The sequence below is a fragment of the Schistocerca cancellata genome, chromosome 9 (genome assembly GCF_023864275.1).
Source record: "Schistocerca cancellata isolate TAMUIC-IGC-003103 chromosome 9, iqSchCanc2.1, whole genome shotgun sequence".
NCBI classification, from domain to species: domain Eukaryota; kingdom Metazoa; phylum Arthropoda; class Insecta; order Orthoptera; family Acrididae; genus Schistocerca; species Schistocerca cancellata.
Genome location: NC_064634.1, coordinates 1,497,184 through 1,519,366, shown reverse-complemented (window position 1 = coordinate 1,519,366; position 22,183 = coordinate 1,497,184). Strand labels below are relative to the sequence as shown.

At 41.4% G+C, this 22,183-nt stretch overlaps 1 protein-coding gene across 1 annotated transcript in view; it reads left to right on the top strand.

Moving 5' to 3' along the window:
- The window catches only part of LOC126100613 (UDP-glycosyltransferase UGT5-like), a 95,116-nt gene extending 94,169 nt beyond the window's left edge, over positions 1–947 (top strand). Inside the window, exon 6 of the mRNA XM_049911239.1 lies at positions 505–947. Within this exon, the coding sequence (XP_049767196.1) occupies positions 505–811 (307 nt within the window). The 3' untranslated portion in view covers positions 812–947. The remainder of the gene's footprint in view (positions 1–504) is intronic.
- Positions 948–22,183: the final 21,236 nt, after the last annotated feature.

Sequence of the window (22,183 nt, the reverse complement as noted above, 5' to 3'; positions counted from 1 at the left end):
ATTTTCTCTACAGAAGTAAGAAGCTAACTTGAATCCTGTAATTTTTAACGTATCTATACTAGTGGTCATGTGATGTTCAGGGAGGCAAATTATATCAACTGGTTTCCTCAACTCTAGTTCTTCAACGCAAATAAAGGAACTCATTAAGCTTACCCCTTAGTCCTCGGATATTCTGATGCAATAACCACAACTGATTTTGTGCCTTAGCTGTATTACAATTGGATGAACCTAATTTTCCTGCCAATTTTTGAGTATATCTAGTTTCAATCAGAAGCTGTCCGCATGAATTGTGTACATGAAAATTTGCTTTTTTTCTGCCTTTTTATCAATTTGAATGTCATTTTCAGCCTTTGTATTTATCAATACTTTTTCCAGAATGTTCATTCAGTTGAGAGAACATGATACGTGCCAGTGGTCATTTATTTTATGAATTTTAATATGCACTTTTAAACTAATTTGTGATGTATTAAGTACTTCATTTTGACACTATACTTCTGCTTACAGGTACACGGAGAAGGCAAAATCTTTGTCAAAACTTTTCAGAGACAGGCCAAGGCCTCCAATGGAAGAGGCTATATACTGGACAGAGTATGTCATTAGGCACAAAGGTGCTCCCCACATGAGGTCTGCAGCTCTGGATCTGACATGGTACCAATATCTGCTACTAGATGTCATTGCTGTGGTGTTGTTGGCTGTGGTTGCAGTGATTTTTGTAGCTGTGTTCCTAATTAGGACAGTATTAAGACTTGTATGTGGCAAAAGTACAAAAGTGAAAAGTGGAGGGAAAAAGAAAGGTGTGAAAAGGGACTGAACTAACATTACATTTATTTCTGTGCAGCACAGAATAACATGTAAATAGAAAATATTAAAGACAGCCTACCTCTAATTTAATGTGATTGTTTATGCTTGAATCCTTAAAACTGCAAACCCATCTTTGACATCAATAGTTAAACTGTTAAATATCTACTGTGTTGAAAGGGAAGTGTGAGATTACTGAAACATACTTTCTGTTTCATTTTTTTAGTTTGATAGATAAAAAGTCTACTCACCAAGCAGCAGCAAAACACACACATAAAAGACTGTTGTGATTGGCAAGCTTGTGTGTTCTGCTGCTGCTAGGTGAGTAGATTTAAATAATTTTATCAATAATTGATTGTTTCTGTTTCATTTGCAAAATCCAACTATTATTCAAACAGACACACTAAAAGTCATATAAAAGTTAAAGAAAACCACAATAGGTACTGGTAAGAGTTGAAATATAGTTTATGTGGATATTAAATTATTGATTTGGAGTTTGTGTTGATATGTTGAGTTGCAGTCAGGCACAACAGAAAGACTGTTATACATTGGGCTTTTGGCCAAAGCCTTCTTCAGAAAGGAAACACACACACATTCACAAAAGAAGGCATGCCTCTTGTTCGCGGGACCATTATCCCTGGCCATGACTGCTGGAATGCATTCTAGCTCGTTAGCCAGGGCTAGCAGTCTTGTGGATGTGAGGTGGCTTTCCTTGTGTGGATGTGCACATGTTTTCTTTTCTGAAGAAGTCTTTGGACAAAAGCTCAATATGTATAACAGTCTTTCTGTTGTACCTATATACAACTCAGTATGTCATCTTTATGCTAAGTAGCAATCTATCCTTTTCATGATAATGTTGACATTCCAACCTAGACTTTCCATGGTTTGATTTCATGTTGAAAATAACATTAAATAAGTGAAAACATAAATGAGTACACTGTCTTGGATTCATGGCTCCCTTGTTAGATTCTTTTTGTCTTAGTTCCATTCTCAGCAGTATTCCACAATACAGTCCTAAAACAGACATTTATGGATAATGTGCTCAGATCACTTCTACTTAGAAGAAGGCTAGCATAATTATTGTTCTATAATACATATTCAAATATAGTGTGCATTGAAACAGCAAAAATCCCAGGTCATTGGAGAAAATCAATAGTAAGGGTAATGTACAAAGGGAAGGGCAACCCAAAGGACACAAACAAATATGGAGGGATAGCCTTGGAAAACAACCCTTTTAAGGTATTCACAAAACTAATCACAGGAAGAATAAGACACACTTTGGAAGACCACCTCCCAGAATCTCAATTCGGGTTCAGGGAAAAAAGATCCACTATCACAGCAGTGGAGGTGCTTTTAAAAACATATGGGAAACCATTGATAAGAAGCAAAAATATTATGCTGTATTCATAGACTTCACAAAGGCCTTCGACCTCCTCAATCGATCATTAGTAAAAAGAATGCTTGACGAAACCCTGGGAAGAGACAGCGTCTGGACGAGGATCACAAACTCCATAATTGAATGGAACAAGATAAGGATCTTGGACAACCTCGACCTGTCTGAACCAATAAGGCAAACAAACAGAATACTCCAAGGAGACCCACTAAGCCTGCTCCTATTCATTCTGGCAGCAAAGGACATTATGGAAATCGCTCAAGACGAAGATGTCGAAGCATATGCCTACGCGGACGACATTGTGATAGACTCAAAAAACTTAAAGAAACTACAGGAGACTATAGAAGACGTGGAAAAATGGTGCACAAAACACAAACTCGTAATCAATACCGACAAGACGGAAATGATGGTATTCAGACCGGGCGGGCAAATCCCAAAAACGAAAAGAATTGCACTACAAGAAAAGCAAATATCTATCACAAAAGATTACAAATATCTAGGGATAATACTCCAGCTGTCCGCAAAGTGCTTCACTAAGCACACAACAGAGAAAGCAACACAAGCCATCAGAGCAATAAACGAAATAAGTTCCATCAGAACAGTAAATCTAGATGCAGCTATGGCACTCTTCAAATCAAAAATAATTCCGATACTGGCTTATGAGATAGAAATCATATGGAAACACCTAAATGAAAAGAACTTAGAAACATTGGAAAGAGTAAAAGCGACCTATATCAAAAGAGCGTTAGGGGTAGCAAAAACCACAAGATCAAGATTAGTCTACCATCTTGCCCGAGAATCTTTCCTCACAGAGGATCTAAGGACAAGGTTCTTACTTCCCAACACATCAGCATCGGAGAACCTACTAAGATCACTACTCAAGAAAAGAGAGGAAGTACCAACGGAATTCTATGGATCCGGGGCCTTGATCAACCGCACTTGGACAGCAGCAAATTTTGAGATGAGACACGTGCTTGCAAGACTCGCAGTACACGGATTCCACCATGAAATTTCTGCAAATACAACATACCATGAACCGTCAAACCTTTGCAAGTGTAAAATATGTGGACAGTCTTGTGAGAGATACCATATAGAAATATGCAACAAGAGGACCAGATCAATTAGAGTCTATGCAATAAATGGTTCAAATGATAATCTGTTATAAAACCTGCAATGAATTTAATCTACTACTAAGATTTTGCAGATGCTCAATACATCCTTGTAATTCACTCTCAAATTATTGTAATCTAATGTATAACTATAATGGCTATTTTGCTGCAATAAATCATTTAATAAATATAGTGTGCTGCCAAGAGCAAAATAAACTGTCCTCAACAATCAAGATGCACTTAAAAAAAAAAGACCAAGACTTATTCTTTGCATATGATATGGAATCAAGAATATTTTATGTGTCATAAATTGTTGGACTCAGTTAGACTTTGTTGTAGGTAGATAAAAATTCACTACATATTAAATGCTGTACATAATAATCTAAAACATAACAATATCAAAATTTTGTTAGCAAGTGGCATCATTGTACATATTGGTGGTCTGTAAATAGACTGTATTAGCATTTCTTTGTCATTAACCAGCCATGACTAGACAGACAGCATCAATTTTGGAATATTATTACCATATTAAAATTAATAAAATAATTTAAGTTAAAACTATGATACTAAAATCAGTACATTAGACTTATATTTAATAACTAGATTACAATATACATTACAATAATAAGACAGTCATTTAATAAAGTAGCAGAGTTGCTGATGTTTTCATTGGCACTGAGCTGCAGCTCAGGTGGACAGTGTTATGTCACCAGAAAAGTATTCCTCTATACTGTACAAAGATTACTTTTTTACTATACACAAAATTTTAGTCCTAAATTGTTTGACTGGTAATGAGTGAATATCCTTGGGTAGAGCATAAAATAATTTTGGGGCCACCATTGGCATGTTGTTCTGCATCTTAGTTAATCAATGTCTTGGTTTGTCTGTACTGTTTTTGTAGCAAGTACTGTATTGATGAACTTCATTTCTCTTTCTGTACATCTTATGATTTGGCTTTGTGTGAAAAAGGTAGTTGAGAATATGATGGCTGTAAACAGTCAGAACTCCTAATCTGGAAAAAATTGGCTTACAACGGTCAGTGTTTTTGCCTGACGTAATGATCCTCATTGCTTCCTTTTATAAAAAATGCACATTCTTGCAGCCTGCAGAATGGCCCCACTGTAACAGCCCATAGTTGATGTGACTGTGGAACATTGCTAAGGATACTGTTAATAGGTACTCATGTGGTACAACACTGTTTAGTTTCCTCAAGAGGTATAGGATACTTGAGAATTTGGAACATACATGTTTAAACTTGCTGTCAGTGGAAAAGCCCAGAAGGTTGACAACTGCTGTGTCACCCAGTGCTCCAGTATCACTTAGGCTGCATATCTTCCTCTGTGTTTTGTCGTCATTAATTTTCATCTTGTTCAAGATGAACTGGGTATGGACCTCACTTAACAGGACTTCTGCTTGTTGAACAGCTTAAGGTACATTCTCCCCTTTTGAGAGCAATTTGTGTTATCCCACAAACTGCAAGGTATCATTCACGAAAATTAAGAATAACAGTGGCCATATTACAGATTCCTGAGACACACCATGCTTTAACTTCATTTCACCTGATTCTGCTCCTTGCATGGGTACAATCTGTCATTTGTTATTTAGGTACGATTCGAGAGTTTGTAGAGCAGTTCCTCCAACACCATATGATTTTAGCTTGCTGAGCAGTCTCTTATGTGGGATACAATGAAATGCCTTACTGAGGTCATAGAGTACCAGTGTTATAGACTCCTTGCCTTCGAAACCCTGACGTACATTTGTAACTAAGTACTGCTGTTGTAGTTGACCTGTGCTTCCAAAAACAATGCTGTGTATCATAAAAGAGATTATTTCCTACAAAATAACTTAATAGCTGATATTTCCGTATGGACTCTGTCACTTTAGCTAGCACTGGTATTATCAATATAGGCCTGTAGCTTGACACTTCATGCGGATTACCTTTTTTGTAAACTGGTACTGTGTGTGATACTTTCAAGAAGTCTGGAAATTCCCCACCATGGACGTATTTATTTATTACTACTGACAGAGGTTGAGCAATTTCACAGACTGCAGTTTTTAGTACAGGACATAGTGTGAATATAAGGCCTTCCAGAGCGTTTGCAGTCTTTTACTATTTTTATTGCATCTTTTTGATACACTCTCTTCCACATTAACATGCTGCATTTATTTCCAAATTTCACAGAAACTGCAGGATTTGTTTTGAAGTCATGAATTTCACCTGCTGTGTTTTCTACTATGTTTACAAAATGTTCATTAATTCATCTGGACTGCAAGAATTACAGCAAGAGGTGGGCTTTTGCCTACATCCATTAATCAGATCCCATGCTGCCTTGCAAGGATTGTGAGCTTCTTCAATAAATCTAGCATTATTTTCCTTCTTTGCTTTCACTACTTCTTTTCTGTAAATCCTTTTGGCATGTAGATAATTGCAGTATAGTCTATTCTTGATGCCAATAGCTTCAGAGGCTTTGGCTTTACCATTTAGTGGTTTTACAATGCATTTTAGTTTGGCTAAACTAGAGGTACATCAGGTCTTTACTTTGACAGTTTTCTGTGTGTATTTTGATTTGGCAGTTGAATATCTCTTGGGTTTTAGTGGAAAATTTTCATCAAATTTGGCTCTAAGAGTCTGGAACATGGAACTGAATGTATCACTTGGCTCCAATTCTTCACACATTTGATACCAGTCTGTAGAAGACACTGCAGTTTTGAAATCATCTAATTTTTTCTTTGTAATAACACTACTTCTGAAGACATACTTTGAATGGCAGCTGGGAATTTGTTGAGTACTTACTGAGTTTGTCTATAGCTTCATGATTAGTGCATTGTGATCTGCAAGCATAGGGTCAACAATATGTGCTTTGTAGTCACAGCAATTCATGTTGGTAACAACTGTGTCACGACAGGCATGGAAGGTAACTGTACAAATTTGTTGTAAGAGGTTTTAGTATCACGGACCAAACTGAGAATGATAGTCCATTATAAATTCTGAGGTGGTTCACTTTGCGATGATTCCCTATTTGCAATACCCTGAGGCTTAATACACCCAAATTAGCCTTAACTAGTGTTATGATGGTGAACTGGAGTGGGTGGGGAAGGGGAAGAGATGATAGGGTAAGGGATGGGGAAGAGAAGAGAGCTGTCTGGCAGGGTGTGCAGGGAGTAGACGGAGCCACAACAAGACTGCCACCAGGTGCGGTGTCGAGTGGCTGTGGGACAGGGAGGGGAGGTTGGGGGAGGGGAACAGGGTGCAGAAAGGGACAGGAGTAGGGAAGGATAAAGACAGGCAGGTGCATTGGTGCAGGCAGCAGACAACAAGGGTGAGTGGACATGAATATGGAGAAGGTGATAGTACAGAGGGGGTAAAAAGTGTTGGGTGGAGGGTGTGCAGATAGTTGGTTCAGGTTGGGATAATTTCAGGAGTGGAGAATGTGTTGTAAGGATAACTCCCATCTGCACAGGTCAGGAAAGCTGGTGGTGGAGAGGAGGATCTAGGTGACCTGTGTTGTGAAGCAGCCATTGAACTCGAGCATGTTGTGTTCGAATACCACCCAGCTGTCCACCAGGATGAAAAGCTACTGCCAAACTGTGGCCAAGAGAAAAGTAGACCAACCTGTAGCACAACCTGCAGCTGATCACAACATGCTTGATTTCAGTGGCTGCTTCACAACCCAGCTCATCTGGATCCTCCCCTTCAACACCAGCTGTTCTGAACTGCACAGATGGGAGTTGTCCTTATAACACATTCTCCACTCTTGAAATTATCCCAGTCTCAACGTACAGCAACCTACTGTCCCCCCCCCCCCCCCCACTCCACCCAACAGTTTCCACCCCCTCTGTCCTATCTCCTCCTCCCTATTAATGTTCCTTTACTTTCACCATGTGCCATCCTCTGCCAACACACCAGCCTGTCTTTCCACATCCCTGCTCCTCTCTCTTCTTTTCTGCTTCTGCTCCCCATGCCCCCCCCCCTTCCCTCTCCACAACCTCTCTGCCCCACAGCCTCTTAACCATGCACCTGATGGCAGTCATGCAAGTGTCCATCTAGTCTCTGCACACTCCACAAGACAGCACTCATCTCCTGCCCCCAGTCACACCCTGCTGTCCCTTTCCCTTCCTTGTCCACTCCAGATTGCTGTTCCATTCCATGTGACAGTTGCATTCTGGTCCAAGCTGCCAGAGAAGGTGGTCATGTGTGCATGAGGTATGCTTGCTTTACTTGTATGAAAGTGTGTGTGTGTGTGTTGCATTCTGGTCCAAGCTGCCAGAGAAGGTGGTCATGTGTGCATGAGGTATGCTTGCTTTACTTGTATGAAAGTGTGTGTGTGTGTGTGTGTGTGTGTGTGCATTTTTTTCCTTTTCTGAAGCAGGCTTTGGCTGACAGCTAAATGTGTACCAGTCTTTTCGTTGGGCCTAATTGCAAATCAGTGTGCCATCTCTATGATGAGTAACAATCTATCCTTTTGCTGATTTTGGTTATATTCCAGCCTGGAGCTTCCACTGTTAGAGACGTACTAAAGGAGATGGTAACTTAGTCTTAATGCTGCCATAATTAGTAACTATTTAGGGTCATAGTTGGCTTTACTAGAATGACAGAGGTACCGCACAATAAACTCAGTTCTGGTGTGGCTGACAGAGGGCTAGGACAAAATAAAAACAAACTTAGTGTAATTAACAGTAGTAAGTTTTTAAGTCTGTTTTATTATCCTATAATGAAATCGATATTGTGAGACCGGAAGTCCACATGATAACTGCATTCTGGTCCAAGCTGCCAGGGAGGGCGGTCATGTGTGTTTCCTCTTCTGAAGAAGCATCTGGCTGAAAGCTAAATGTGTAAGAGTCTCTTTGTTGTGCCTGCCTTCAATTCAGCACACCATCTTTATGGCGAATAACAATCTACCCTTTTCTTTATATTGTTTGTTAGACCTCTGTTAGCCACAATTTCTCCAGGAATGAATGACACAAATATATATATATAACTCTAATGCTTCACACTGGAGGATTAAATGTGGTGCAGTTTCATAAATTGTGTACTGCACTGTCTCCACTCAGGGGCTTCTGTCTCTATACAAATTACACTTGCCATGGCCAGTCATTAGCCCTAATGAGAGTTTAACCTGTCTCTTATTCAAGCCCAGAATTACAGAACTTCTCTAAAAATATTATTTCAGCATCATTAGTTCAACATGTTCTTGTTTCTGTTTTTTAGTCCAATGTTCTTTCTACATGCTACCTTCTGATCTAGCTACATAGTTTAGATTTTATCATCACCTTAGTGATAGCTAAGATAGATCCTGGTTCAACGAATGGGGCCATCACCTCTGCTCTGATCAGCCTATCAGCTTGTTCTCCTCTGAATTGGAAAAACATGTTGTTCACACTGACCTACACAGCGAGGAATGATCACCATGATAAAATAAGGGCAATCAGAGCTCGTACGGAAAGATATAGGTGTTCGTTCTTTCTGTGTGCTATACAAGATTGGAATAATAGAGAATTGTGATGGTGGTTCGATGAACCCTCTGCTAGGCACTTAAATGTGATTTGCAGAGTATCCGTGTAGATGTTGATACAGATGCCCGCCAGGAGAGGGCACCCTTACAAGTACGCACATCTTGCTTGAAATCAATGGATCAGGTAATAAAATAAATTCAATCAAAATTATTGTAAACAGAAAGACAGGGGAAGAAGCCATAGAAGGTGCATTACCTCTGTTAAAAAGAGTGGGAACATTGTAAAAAGTAGTTCATGTGTAGCAGATATTTTTAATTACTAACATTTGACTATAACTGAGAAAAGTGGTGCAAACAGTTCAGAAGAGGAAGCAAAATAGTACACTTAAAAAAACAGTATTGAGGACATTTTGTTAAATAAAAATTAATCTCAAATCCCCGTCTGTGTGCCTCTCCTTCCTGAAATAAAGAAGATTATCAAGACTCCAAAAAGTAAAAGTTCATAAGGAGTGGATAGTATCTCCAGCAACACAGTAAAAAGCTGTGGCCCTATAATATGTGAATTTCTTAGTCACTTATGTAAGACATCCTTCACTCATGGTGTTTTCCCAAGCACATTAAAACATGTCATTGTTAGGCCACTCTATAAGAATGGTGATGCCACAGATGTCAATAACTACTACCCAGTGTCACACCTTACATCATTTTCTAACATTTTTGAGAAGATAATGCACTCCAGGGTTGTCACCTACTTGTGAAATAATGAAGTACACAGCCAGTTGAGTTTTGGGTTCCAAACAGGTCACTTTACTGAGTCAGCCAGTAACAAATTTCCTGAGCTCATAATGTTGTTGTTGTTGTTGTTGTTGTTGTTGTTGTGGTCTTCAGTCCTGAGACTGGCTTGATGCAGCTCTCCATGCTACTCTATCCTGTGGAAGCTTCTTCATCTCCCCGTACCTACTGCAACCTACATCCTTCTGAATCTGCTTAGTGTATTCATCTCTTGGTCTCCCCCTACGATTTTTACCCTCCACGCTGCCCTCCAATACTAAATTGGTGATCCCTTGATGCCTCAGAACATGTCCTACCAACCGATCCCTTCTTCTGGTCAAGTTTTGCCACAAACTTCTCTTCTCCCCAATCCTATTCAATACTTCCTCATTAGTTATGTGATCTACCCATCTAATCTTCAGCATTCTTCTGTAGCACCACATTTCAAAAGCTTCTATTCTATTCTTGTCCAAACTATTTACCATACATGTTTCACTTCCATACATGGCTACACTCCATACAAATACTTTCAGAAATGACTTCCTGACACTTAGATCTATACTCGATGTAAACAAATTTCTCTTCTTCAGAAACGCTTTCCTTGCCATTGCCACCACTTTTGCCTACATCCTATACTCACACAGTTACTGTGAGTTCCATACAGGAAGAGGCCAGTCTACATTTTATATCCTCTCTACTTCAACCATCATCAGTTATTTCGCTCCCCAAATAGCAAAACTCCTTTACTACTTTAAGTGTCTCATTTCCTAATCTAATTCCCTCAGCATCACCCGACTTAATTCGACTACATTCCATTATCCTCGTTTTGCTTTTGTTGATGTTCATCTTATACCCTCCCTTCAAGACACCATCCATTCCGTTCAACTGCTCTTCCAAGTCCTTTGCTGTCTCTGACAGAATTACAATGTCATCGGCGAACCTCAAAGTTTTAATTTCTTCTCCGTGGATTTTAATACCTACTCCGAATTTTTCTTTTGTTTCCTTTATTGCTGGCTCAATATACAGATTGAGCTCATAATAAAGTTTTTAAATGATAAATATCTCTAGTTGGTACCTTCTGTGACGTAAAAAGGCTATTTTATTGTGTGAGCCACAATATTTTATTAGAGAAATTAATATTGTATAGAAAGATCTGGTGGAATGTATATAATTTTCAAGTAAAGGAGACACCTTACCATATAGTACAGGTACTAAGTCGCCAACACGTACATAAAAGGGACTGAAAAACTTTACTAGCTTTCTTTTTCAAGCTGGAGTATGCACATGCAGATGTCCTCTCTCTCTCTCTCTCTTTCTCTCTCTCTCTCTCTCACTCACACACACACACACACACACACACACACACACACACACACACATGCTTTTCAGCTACACAGTGTCAGTTGAATACACAATGTGGGCACTATAGTTTCACAGGTAGACTTGGATGTGGGATAGTGTCAGGTGGAGTAGGTGAGGGAGAAAAGAAGTGGGGAGAGGGAGGGAGGGAGGGTGGGGAAGGGTGGCTGACAGCTCAGGGGGAGGCAGCAGGCATAAGTGATAGTAATGTGGGGGGAGAGGCACCAGGTGCACTGGACAGGAACATGACACTTGGGCGCTGGAGCGGGCAAAAAATTTTTTTCAGTATACATAGTCCAGTACATGCTTGTTTATGTTCTTATTTAAGAAACAGAATGCAGAAAGTCACCCTAAGCTTTCGACTAATACACGGAGAGACATCCTCTGCATGGCGAGAAATTACTTTGGATTCCCAAAAGATTTGATCGTTATACAAGAGTCTTATTTGCATTTGCAAATATTGCCAAATGTTGGCTGCAGTATGCATCAGTAACAATGAAAATTTGAGCCGGGCCAGACTCGAACCAGGATCCTCTGCCTGAGGCAAGTGGTCACCTTGGCCACCTTGGCCACCCAAGGAAGTTGGTATTTCATGCCTAATAACTGGGCTTTAACTTTAATCATACGCCTCTTCCTGTATGGAACTCACAGTAACTGTGTGAGTATAGGATGTAGGCAAAAGTGGTGACATATGGAAGTTTGGTTCAGTCTGGGGAATGTTGTCAGATGGCAGAGGTAGTCAAGGCAACCACTCACCTCAAGCGGAAGATCTGGGTTCGAGTCCTGGGCTGGCATAAATTTTCATTGTCACCAGTGCATAGTGTAGCCAACATTTAGCCATATTCACAAATGGAAAAATGATTCTGGTATTTCATGTAGCATTTGCTCACTGTACTGCAAGTACATTAGAGTAACAGAGGCACTGCATTTTAGTACAGTGTTTGATCATCGGCCCACTACTGTTCTCGATTTATGTTAACGATCGATCATTTCATCTGAATGGGGAGGCAGAATTAGCCTGTTTGTAGATGACACAAGCATTGTTGTGAAGGTGAACAAACAAGCATTAACAGTTAATGATGTTTTTGTCAAAGATGCTGAATGCCTTTGCACAAAAAGGCAAAAATATCGCACACCCTGTATTAATTTAATATGTTAACATGAAATGATAAACAAGGTAGAAAATTATAAGTTCTTAGCTGTGCATGTTGGTGAAAAATAGTAGTGGAAATACCTTATAATAGACCTGCTAAAACATTTAGGTTTGGCTACTTTTTCCATAAAAATACTTGCCTACTTTGGGGATATAGAAGCACATTTTCATTCAGTATGCTGACAAATTTTTATTCTTTGATGCTGATACTCAGCTAAGCTGTACTTTCACCCATAGATTTCCTTGAATACCATGAAAACAATACAGACCGCCTTTCACATTCCACTGAGGCAGTTATGTGTAATCCACACTAATGAGTTTCTCACAATCTACATGCATGTTGCTTGAGATTGTAGTGGACTGTGTACTAGCAACAAGCAACTGCAAGTGACAAATCCCCTTCCATCCAAACTGGTGATTCACCATGTTTAAGGTGCATAATCTCGCGTTTTACTTACAGTGAAATGTAGATCCCCACCCGCTACGCAGCTCATTAAGGCTTCAGCCCCTGTTGGTGATACTTCAGGAAGGCAGCACGTTATATATTTAGCTTCCTGTGTGTGATTTTATAGTTAATTCTTAAGTTAGTGTGGTAGGAGGGTGTATAGGATGTGAGCATGCTCTGTGTGGAAGAGAAGGGGAGCTGGCTGCAGTTTGTGAACAGCTGAAGACGCTTTTGGCCACGGTCAGCCATCTTCAGGCTGCCGTTTTGGGGTGTATTGACGGCCGAGCATAATGTGCGTCACACGGGACACCTCGAATGTCGCTCGTTTTGCGCACAGGCTCCGCTGCAGGGACACCTCACAGACAGTGCAATGCTGTGGATCCACCCTCACAGCACGGTGTGTGGTGGATGGCGACAAATTTGCATCGCTCGAGGTGGATAGTCAGTGTGGAAGTTGGCTGTCTGGGCTCACTCATTCACCCTGTCAGTGGACACGGGGCCATTCCTTCAGCAGGGTCCGAGCAGGCACACGGCATCAGTGGTTTGCTAGTTATCGGGAGCTCCATTGCTGAGGGCATTACTTGTTGTTGTTGTTGTTGTTGTTGTTGTTGTGGTCTTCAGTCCTGAGACTGGTTTGATGCAGCTCTCCATGCTACTCTATCCTGTGCAAGCTTCTTCATCTCCCAGTACCTACTGCAACCTACATCCTTCTGAATCTGCTTAGTATATTCATCTCTTGGTCTCCCCCTACGATTTTTACCCTCCACACTGCCCTCCAATACTAAATTGGTGATCCCTTGATGCCTCAGAACATGTCCTACCAACCGATCCGTTCTTCTGGTCAAGTTTTGCCACAAACTTCTCTTCTCCCCAATCCTATTCAATACTTCCTCATTAGTTATGTGATCTACCCATCTAATCTTCAGCATTCTTCTGTAGCACCACATTTCAAAAGCTTCTATTCTCTTCTTGTCCAAACTATTTACCGTCCATGTTTCACTTCCATACGTGGCTACACTCCATACAAATACTTTCAGAAATGACTTCCTGACACTTAAATCTATACTCAATGTTAACAAATTTCTCTTCTTCAGAAACGCTTTCCTTGCCATTGCCACCACTTTTGCCTACATCCTATACTCACACAGTTACTGTGAGTTCCATACAGGAAGAGGCCAGTCTACATTTTATATCCTCTCTACTTCAACCATCATCAGTTATTTCGCTCCCCAAATAGCAAAACTCCTTTACTACTTCAAGTGTCTCATTTCCTAATCTAATTCCCTCAGCATCACCCGACTTAATTCGACTACATTCCATTATCCTTGTTTTGCTTTTGTTGATGTTCATCTTATATCCTCCCTTCAAGACACCATCCATTCCGTTCAACTGCTCTTCCAAGTCCTTTGCTGTCTCTGACAGAATTACAATGTCATCGGCGAACCTCAAAGTTTTTATTTCTTCTCCATGGATTTTAATACCTACTCCAAATTTTTCTGTTGTTTCCTTTACTGCTTGCTCAATATACAGATTGAATAACATCAGGGAGAGGCTACAACCCTGTCTTACTCCCTTCCCAACCACTGCTTCCCTTTCATGTCCCTCGACTCTTATAACTGCCATCTGGTTTCTGTACAAATTGTATATAGCCTTGCGCTCCCTGTATTTTACACCTACCACCTTTAGAATTTGAAAGAGAGTATTCCAGTCAACATTGTCAAAAGCTTTCTCTAAGTCTACAAATGCTAGAAACGTAGGTTTGCCTTTCCTTAATCTTTCTTCTAAGATAAGTCGTAAGGTCAGTATTGCCTCACGTGTTCCAGTATTTCTACGGAATCCAAATTGATCTTCCCCGAGGTCGGCTTCTACTAGTTTTTCCATTCGTCTGTAAAGAATTCGTGTTAGTACTTTGCAGCTGTGGCTTATTAAGCTGATTGTTCGGTAATTTTCACATCTGTCAACACCTGCTTTCTTTGGGATTGGAATTATTATATTCTTCTTGAAGTCTGAGGGTATTTCTCCTGTTTCATACATTTTGCTCACCAGATGGTAGAGTTTTGTCAGGACTGGCTCTCCCAAGGCCGTCAGTAGTTCCAATGGAATGTTGTCTACACCGGGGGCCTTATTTCAACTCAGGTCTTTCAGTGCTCTGTCAAACTCTTCACGCAGTATCGTATCTCCCATTTCATCTTCATCTACATCCTCTTCCATTTCCATAATATTGTCCTCAAGTGCATCGCCCTTGTATAGACCCTCTATATACTCCTTCCACCTTTCTGCTTTCCCTTCTTTGCTTAGAACTGGGTTTCCATCTGAGCTCTTGATGTTCATACAAGTGGATCTCTTATCTCCAAAGGTCTCTTTAATTTTCCTGTAGGCAGTATCTATCTTACCCTTAGTGAGATAAGCCTCTACATCATTACATTTGTCCTCTAGCCATCCCTGCTTAGCCATTTTGCACTTCCTGTCGATCTCATTTTTGAGTCGTTTGTATTCTTTTTTGCCTGCTTCATTTACTGCATTTTTATATTTTCTCCTTTCATCAATTAAATTCAATATTTCTTCTGTTACCCAAGGATTTCTACTAGCCCTCGTCTTTTTACCTACTTGATCCTCTGCTGCCTTCACTACTTCATCCCTCAAAGCTACCCATTCTTCTTCTACTGTATTTCTTTCCCCCATTCCTGTCAATTGTTCCCTAATGCTCTCCCTGAAACTCTGTACAACCTCTGGTTCTTTTAGTTTATCCAGGTCCCATCTCCTTAAATTCCCACCTTTTTGCAGTTTCTTCAGTTTTAATCTACAGGTCATAACCAATAGATTGTGGTCAGAGTCCACATCTGCCCCTGGAAATGTCTTACAATTTAAAACCTGGTTCCTAAATCTCTGTCTTACCATTATATAATCTATCTGATACCTTTTAGTATCTCCAGGGTTCTTCCATGTATACAACCTTCTATCATGATTCTTAAACCAAGTGTTAGCTGTGATTAAGTTGTGCTCTGTGCAAAATTCTATCAGGCAGCTTCCTCTTTCATTTCTTAGCCCCAATCCATATTCACCTACTACGTTTCCTTCTCTCCCTTTTCCTACACTCGAATTCCAGTCACCCATGACTATTAAATTTTCGTCGCCCTTCACTATCTGAATAATTTCTTTTATTTCATCATACATTTCTTCAATTTCTTCGTCATCTGCAGAGCTAGTTGGCATATAAACTTGTACTACTGTAGTAGGTGTGGGCTTCGTATCTATCTTGGCCACAATAATGCGTTCACTATGCTGTTTGTAGTAGCTTACCCGCATTCCTATTTTCCTATTCATTATTAAACCTACTCCTGCATTACCCCTATTTGATTTTGTATTTATAACCCTGTATTCACCTGACCAAAAGTCTTGTTCCTCCTGCCACCGAACTTCACTAATTCCCACTATATCTAACTTTAACCTATCCATTTCCCTTTTTAAATTTTCTAACCTACCTGCCCGATTAAGGGATCTGACATTCCACGCTCCGATCCGTAGAACGCCAGTTTTCTTTCTCCTGATAACGACATCCTCTTGAGTAGTCCCCGCCCGGAGATCCGAATGGGGGACTATTTTACCTCCGGAATATTTTACCCAAGAGGACGCCATCATCATTTAATCATACAGTAAAGCTGCATGCCCTCGGGAAAAATTACGGCCGTAGTTTCCCCTTGCTTTCAGCCATTCGCAGTACCAGCACAGCAAGGCCGTTTTGGTTATTGTTACAAGGACAGATCAGTCAATCACCCAGACTGTTGCCCTTGCAACTACTGAAAAGCCTGCTGCCCCTCTTCAGGAACCACACGTTTGTCTGGCCTCTCAACAGATACCCCTCCATTGTGGTTGCACCTACGGTACGGCTATCTGTATCGCTGAGGCACGCAAGCCTCCCCACCAACGGCAAGGTCCATGGTCCATGGTTCATGCATTACTTAGCATTAGAGAAATATCTTCCAGGGCCGGCAAGAAATCCAGTGTGCACTCAGTTTGTCTGCCAGAAAGCCTCATCTGAGGTGTGAAGGAGGTCCTGCCTGTTGTTATTGAAAACGCAGGGTGCAGTCCGTCTGCAAGTTGTGACTCACACGGACACCAGTTACGTCTGTTTCTCGGGTTGTGAGTTCATACAAGTGGCTGACAGAAGTGGTGATGACTGCTGGCCTCACGTGGGGAATGCAAACGGAGCTCACAATCTGCACGACTGTTGCAAGAACTGGTTTGGGTCCTCCGGTTTGGAACCGAGTGGAAGGTCTCGACCAAAGGCTCTGTGGATTCTGTCACTGTCTTGGCTGCAGATTTATGGACTTGTGTTAAAGGGTGGTGAATTACATGACTCCCCTTGATAGGTCAATGGGAAACTACACAAAGGAAGCAGCTACTCGGGTGGCAGAGTAATTGTGGAGTGTCTGCTCTGGTCGATATTAAAGATCGACGTTTCATATAGAAGCGCATCAGCCGGCCAGTATGGCCGAGCGATTCTAGGCTCTTCAGTCTGGAACCGTGCGATCGCTACGGTCGCAGGTTCGAGTCCTGCCTCGGGCATGGATGTGTGTGCTGTCCTTAGGTTAGTTAGGTTTAAGTATTCTAAGTTCTAGGGGACTGATGAGCACAGATGTTAAGTCCCATAGTGCTCAGAGACATTTTTTTGGACTACTCAGTTGAACGAGGATGTTCGGCATGCGGGAAACGCTGCCGGGGACGGGAAGAATGACAGTGCTGGTGGAGACACGAAAGCGGACGGTCGGTGTGTAGGCAGCTAGGAAGTGAGACGACTCAGAAAATTTCGCATTGCGTGGCATCGCGGCACTTAGTCTCTGAGCGGTGAGCAGCAGCGCACCTGGTGTGAACTCTAATTTTTCGTGTAGTTAACGAGGTGGAGTCCTGGGCTTGTAATTGGCGATGAGACTGTGAATGATCGAACTGTGTCAAATGGATATGCGCTCGGGTGTAGTAGTAACTCTAAATACGACCACTTGCGCTATTAGTCTGATTTCTGAATAAATATTATTCTAACCAAATCGCAAATGTGTGGCCTACATCATTTATGGGTCGTTAATTCACCTCGCGATATTATTATTACTGTTGTTATGTGTTATATTAACGTTGTATGTTTCATACAATGTCGGAAACTTGCCATCAGCCAGACAATTTAAGCAAAGGGCCACAAGTGTCTGATTTAGAGCGCGTAATGCGACACGTGCGGTTCAACCCCTAGACGAGTTTGAGCCAAGGCATTTCGACGAAGAGGAACCGCATGTGAGCCCGAACATCTTTGGGGATGTTACCTCGCAAACTATTTGACATCTGTATCATGTGTTTGTAAACATGACCTCAGAGCTGTGGTGTTCCTTCGACTCCTTTTTTTTTTTTTTTTTAATAAATTTGCTTCGACTAGAGTGGGGGTTGAGCAAGGGGCACAGTGCATGCTATTAATTGTGTGTTGACGCGCGGGTGGAATATGCTGCAGGCGACTACATGACCACAGTCACAGCTATAGCCACCCACCTCTACATCTGGAAACATCCAGGCAGCTTTTCAGCAAGTCGGAATAGAGAATGTGGTCACACTCTAAAATAGCACTTCATCTGTTTCGTATTTTTTTTATTAATTTTGTACTTGTTGGATCACTAATTCCATTAATTTCATAATTCAAAAAAAATAGTTCTTTTTGCCCATATAGTGTACTAAACATTAATTTACCTTCACAATTTCCCCCTTTAATGTTATATAGATCGCTTCACACGTTTCTGGAATTATTTTGGTTAATATGCAATGTGATATTCGAGTGCTATGTTGTAAACTAGAATAGCACTGTGATTCTTGAGTTTCTCCCGGCGTATTTGATAATCAAAGCGTCACCCTCCGATAAATCTGCGTCCTTGAGAAGCGCCCTCGAAATTGTTACCCCAAGGTCCAGTACCGCCTAGACTATGTGGACTCCCGAAGGTTCACAAAGAGGGGGTACCATTACGCCCCATTGTCAGCAACATCAGGGCACCTACATATTTGTTGGCCAAATACCTGACGGGAATATTAAGTCCTTATGTGGGTAAATGCCCTCATCACATCCGTAATTCCGTGGATTTTGTTAAACGCCTTGATAGCTTCAGGTTGGATGAGTCAGATATCATGGTGAGTTTTGACGTCGTTTCCTTGTTTACGAGGGTACCCCTTCGAGAGTCACTAGAATTGATTAGTCAGAAGTTTGACGAGAAGACCACTGAACTTTTTAGGCATGTCTTGACTTCCACGTATTTTTTTTTAATGGAGAATACTACGAACAAACGGAGGGACTCGCCATGGATAGCCCACTCTCACCAGTGGTAGCGAATTTGTACATGGAGAACTTCGAGGAGGAAGCCCTGTCGTCATCCGTATGGAAACCTACTTGCTTTTTCCGTTACGTGGACGACACGTTCGTCATCTGGCCACATGGTATGGATAAACTCCTTGACTTCCTTACATATCTAAACTCCATACACCCCAACATCAAATTCACTATGGAGACTGAAACGGAGGGTAAATTACCTTTCCTTGACGTCTTGGTCAAGAGAAGGGCTGACGGCACCCTAGGTCATGGGGTGTATCGGAAGACAACGCACACTGATCTGTATTTGCACGCAGACAGCTGTCACCACCCTTCACAGAGGAACGGGGTACTTAAAACTCTAGTACATAGGGCGCGCACTATCTCTGACGCAGAGAGTCTACCCCAGGAATTGAAACACCTGAGAACTGTATTTCGAAAAAATGGGTACTCAGAGTGGCAGATTCGACGTGCTCTCCGCCCAACCACTGCAGCACAACCTGTTGAGATGGATGAAGTCACGAGGGAGGAGGTAGGCACTGCATTTATTCCATACACAGGCGCACTCTCGGGGAAAATCGCCCGGATTCTGAAGAAACACCAGGTCGGAACTGTGTTTTGTCCTCCGAATAAAACTCGTGCACTGGTGGGGAGCGCCAAAGATGACCTCGGTTTGAGGAAGGCCGGCGTGTACCAGATTCCGTGTCAATGTGGCAAGTCGTATATTGGTCAGACGATGCGTACCGTCGAGGATCGATGCCGTGAACACCAGAAGCACACTCGACTGATGTATCCGAGCAAGTCGGCGGTCGCTGAACATTGTTTGTCGGAAAATCACGCCATGGAGTATGACCGTACGAGGATTCTGGTACAGACGTCGAGATACTGGGACAGCTTTGTTAGAGAGGCCATCGAAATTCGCACCAATGACGACTTCATAAACCGTGACTGTGGCTATAATCTTAGCAAGGCTTGGGAACCAGCGATTGGGTTAATCAAGAGTAAATCGAGCAAACGTATAGTTGTGACGACCACGCCGGACAGAGCCATCACACCGGCGTCATCTCAGACGCCGTCGCAATCTGTTCCACCGCGCGACCGTGGCGCGGGGCGCGGACGGCGGAGGGAGCGCGCCGCGGGCGGAGGGTATTTAAATCGGCCGCCGCCGCGACCGAACCCAGTTCCCTCTGAGCAGCCATAGCGTACGGATCTCCGTGCCGGCACGTTCACAGGAGCTCAGTCCGTCAGTTCACCTGATGATGGCGACATGTATGATCGCCGAAATATTGTGCCCGTTGGACACTATAGACCGGCAGCACTCCTGTATCAACAAATGGCAGTGTCACAGTTTGTCTGCCTTCTGCACAAATAGCATTTTTCAAGATAGTATTCCGTTTTGTAACATGAGAAGCCACTTTACTGAGCGAATACTGAAATACACCTTCATCCATTCGTAAGTAATTTACGTGTTAAGACCTGACTTCCTCCACTTGCAGCTCTCGTAACAAATTTTGCTGAATACTTTTATTGTCTCGACGTAATGCCTATGGCTTCATCAGTTCAATATGCAGAGAATAGGATCAGATTGCTTACAAAGTAAAGGCACTTCGACTGTCAAAACTGTAACAGTAAAGTGTTGAAGTGTTCGTAAAGAACTTCCTGAATTTACTGTCCTCCAGAGAAATTGTTGTGCTGAAATTATTCTTGGAACCGAGAGCTGTCTGAATCCCGAAGTAGAAAGCTCTGAAACACTTAGCGAGGTGTGGAACGTACATCGAAAAGACAGATGAGACACCAATGGAAGGAAATGTTCATTGGAGTCGACAAAAATAGTGCCTCTCGAGGTCGAAATTGACTCTGACAGTGAAGTTATCTGGATGCGTGTAACATGTGTAGGAGTAGTCAAGTTAATTGTCGAATATTTTTACCCGTCGCCCGATTCTGTTGTGGCAGTTTTGGAATCTTTGGAAGAAAGTCTACGCTCAGTAGCTCGGAAATACCCAGATCATGCAGACGACTTTAACTCACCGAGTGCAGACTGGGACGTAATTGGACAGAATTTGGCAGGATAACTCTCAGGAGAACATCCACCAATTCTGTCAATCAACGCCAAACCGAGTAACTGCTTGCGTAAGGGCCGGAGGTGGACAAACGCGTTATTGACTTGCTGAGTTTGTTGGGCTTATTCTCTGGAATGAATAATAATTTTTCTGAAATTTTAATCATATGGTTGTCTGTACATGTACATCGCATCTTCCAATTTCTGTACATAACTTGTCAATTTCTTTTTCAGTTTAGGGTGTAACTAAGCGAAAAGTGAATGTCGATATATTTAGTCGATTGCGATATACTCAGGGCCGTTTCTACCATTAGACAAGACTAGGTGGCCGCCTAGGACGGCCACATTTTAGGGGCAACAAAGGGCAGAAAATTAATTTAAAATCAAACAACGAAAAAATTGAGCAAATGAGGAGAAAAAAATGAAAAACAGGAAAACTTAAATCACCGAATACTTCAACGAAAGTAAACACGTTCCCTCTAACTTCCTAAAAACGAAAGCAGCCGCTATGGACAGGAAGTACAAAATGGAAACAACCGTGAACTTGATTCATCCCTGTCGAGTGTAGCAGCGGGCCGCGTGCGCTGTTTTGCCGAAGATTAGCAAAGAATGTGTGAACTGTAGCGTGAGTATCCAGTAAAAGTAGGATGAATACGAATCCTACTTGTCATGAAATAGGTCTAACATAAGAATAAAGTACTGCGATTCGGAGTATTACTTCTGATATATTTTAAATGTTACTCATTTATTTATTTATTTTGAGTTCTGTAGATCCATTTGAGAATATATCTCTGGATACAGAACGAGTCAATTTTTTACAAATATGAGGCAACACATAAAAACAGAGCTAAATTTTGATTTTGTACTGAAATTTCATTCTGATTCTGCAAAGAAAAAAATCTGAAGCCAAAAATGTATTGTACAGGAGAAGGAATATTCGAAGCTCAGTAACTTTGCATGAGGAAACAGTTTTTTTTATGATCGGTATGCCTCCCATCAATACAATATAACCACATCATTACTTGTCAATTTTATTGCAATTAAATAAAATAAGTAATCGATTGAAAATTTGGTTGCACTGGTGTATTCGGTTGAGTTCTATTTTGAAATATTCAGCAGATTCTCCTATTTCAATTACGTCGGAAAATTTCAAAGATTTGAGGACCAAAAATAAGTTTTGAAGGAATCGGGGACAAAGCATGAAAATTGAGAACTGTGCCAAGAAAATGAGGAAGTTTGGTCACCTTAGTTTAATTATTGAATCTGGAAGTGTAATAGGAGATTTTCGTTGTTGTGCAATTGGATGTTGGTC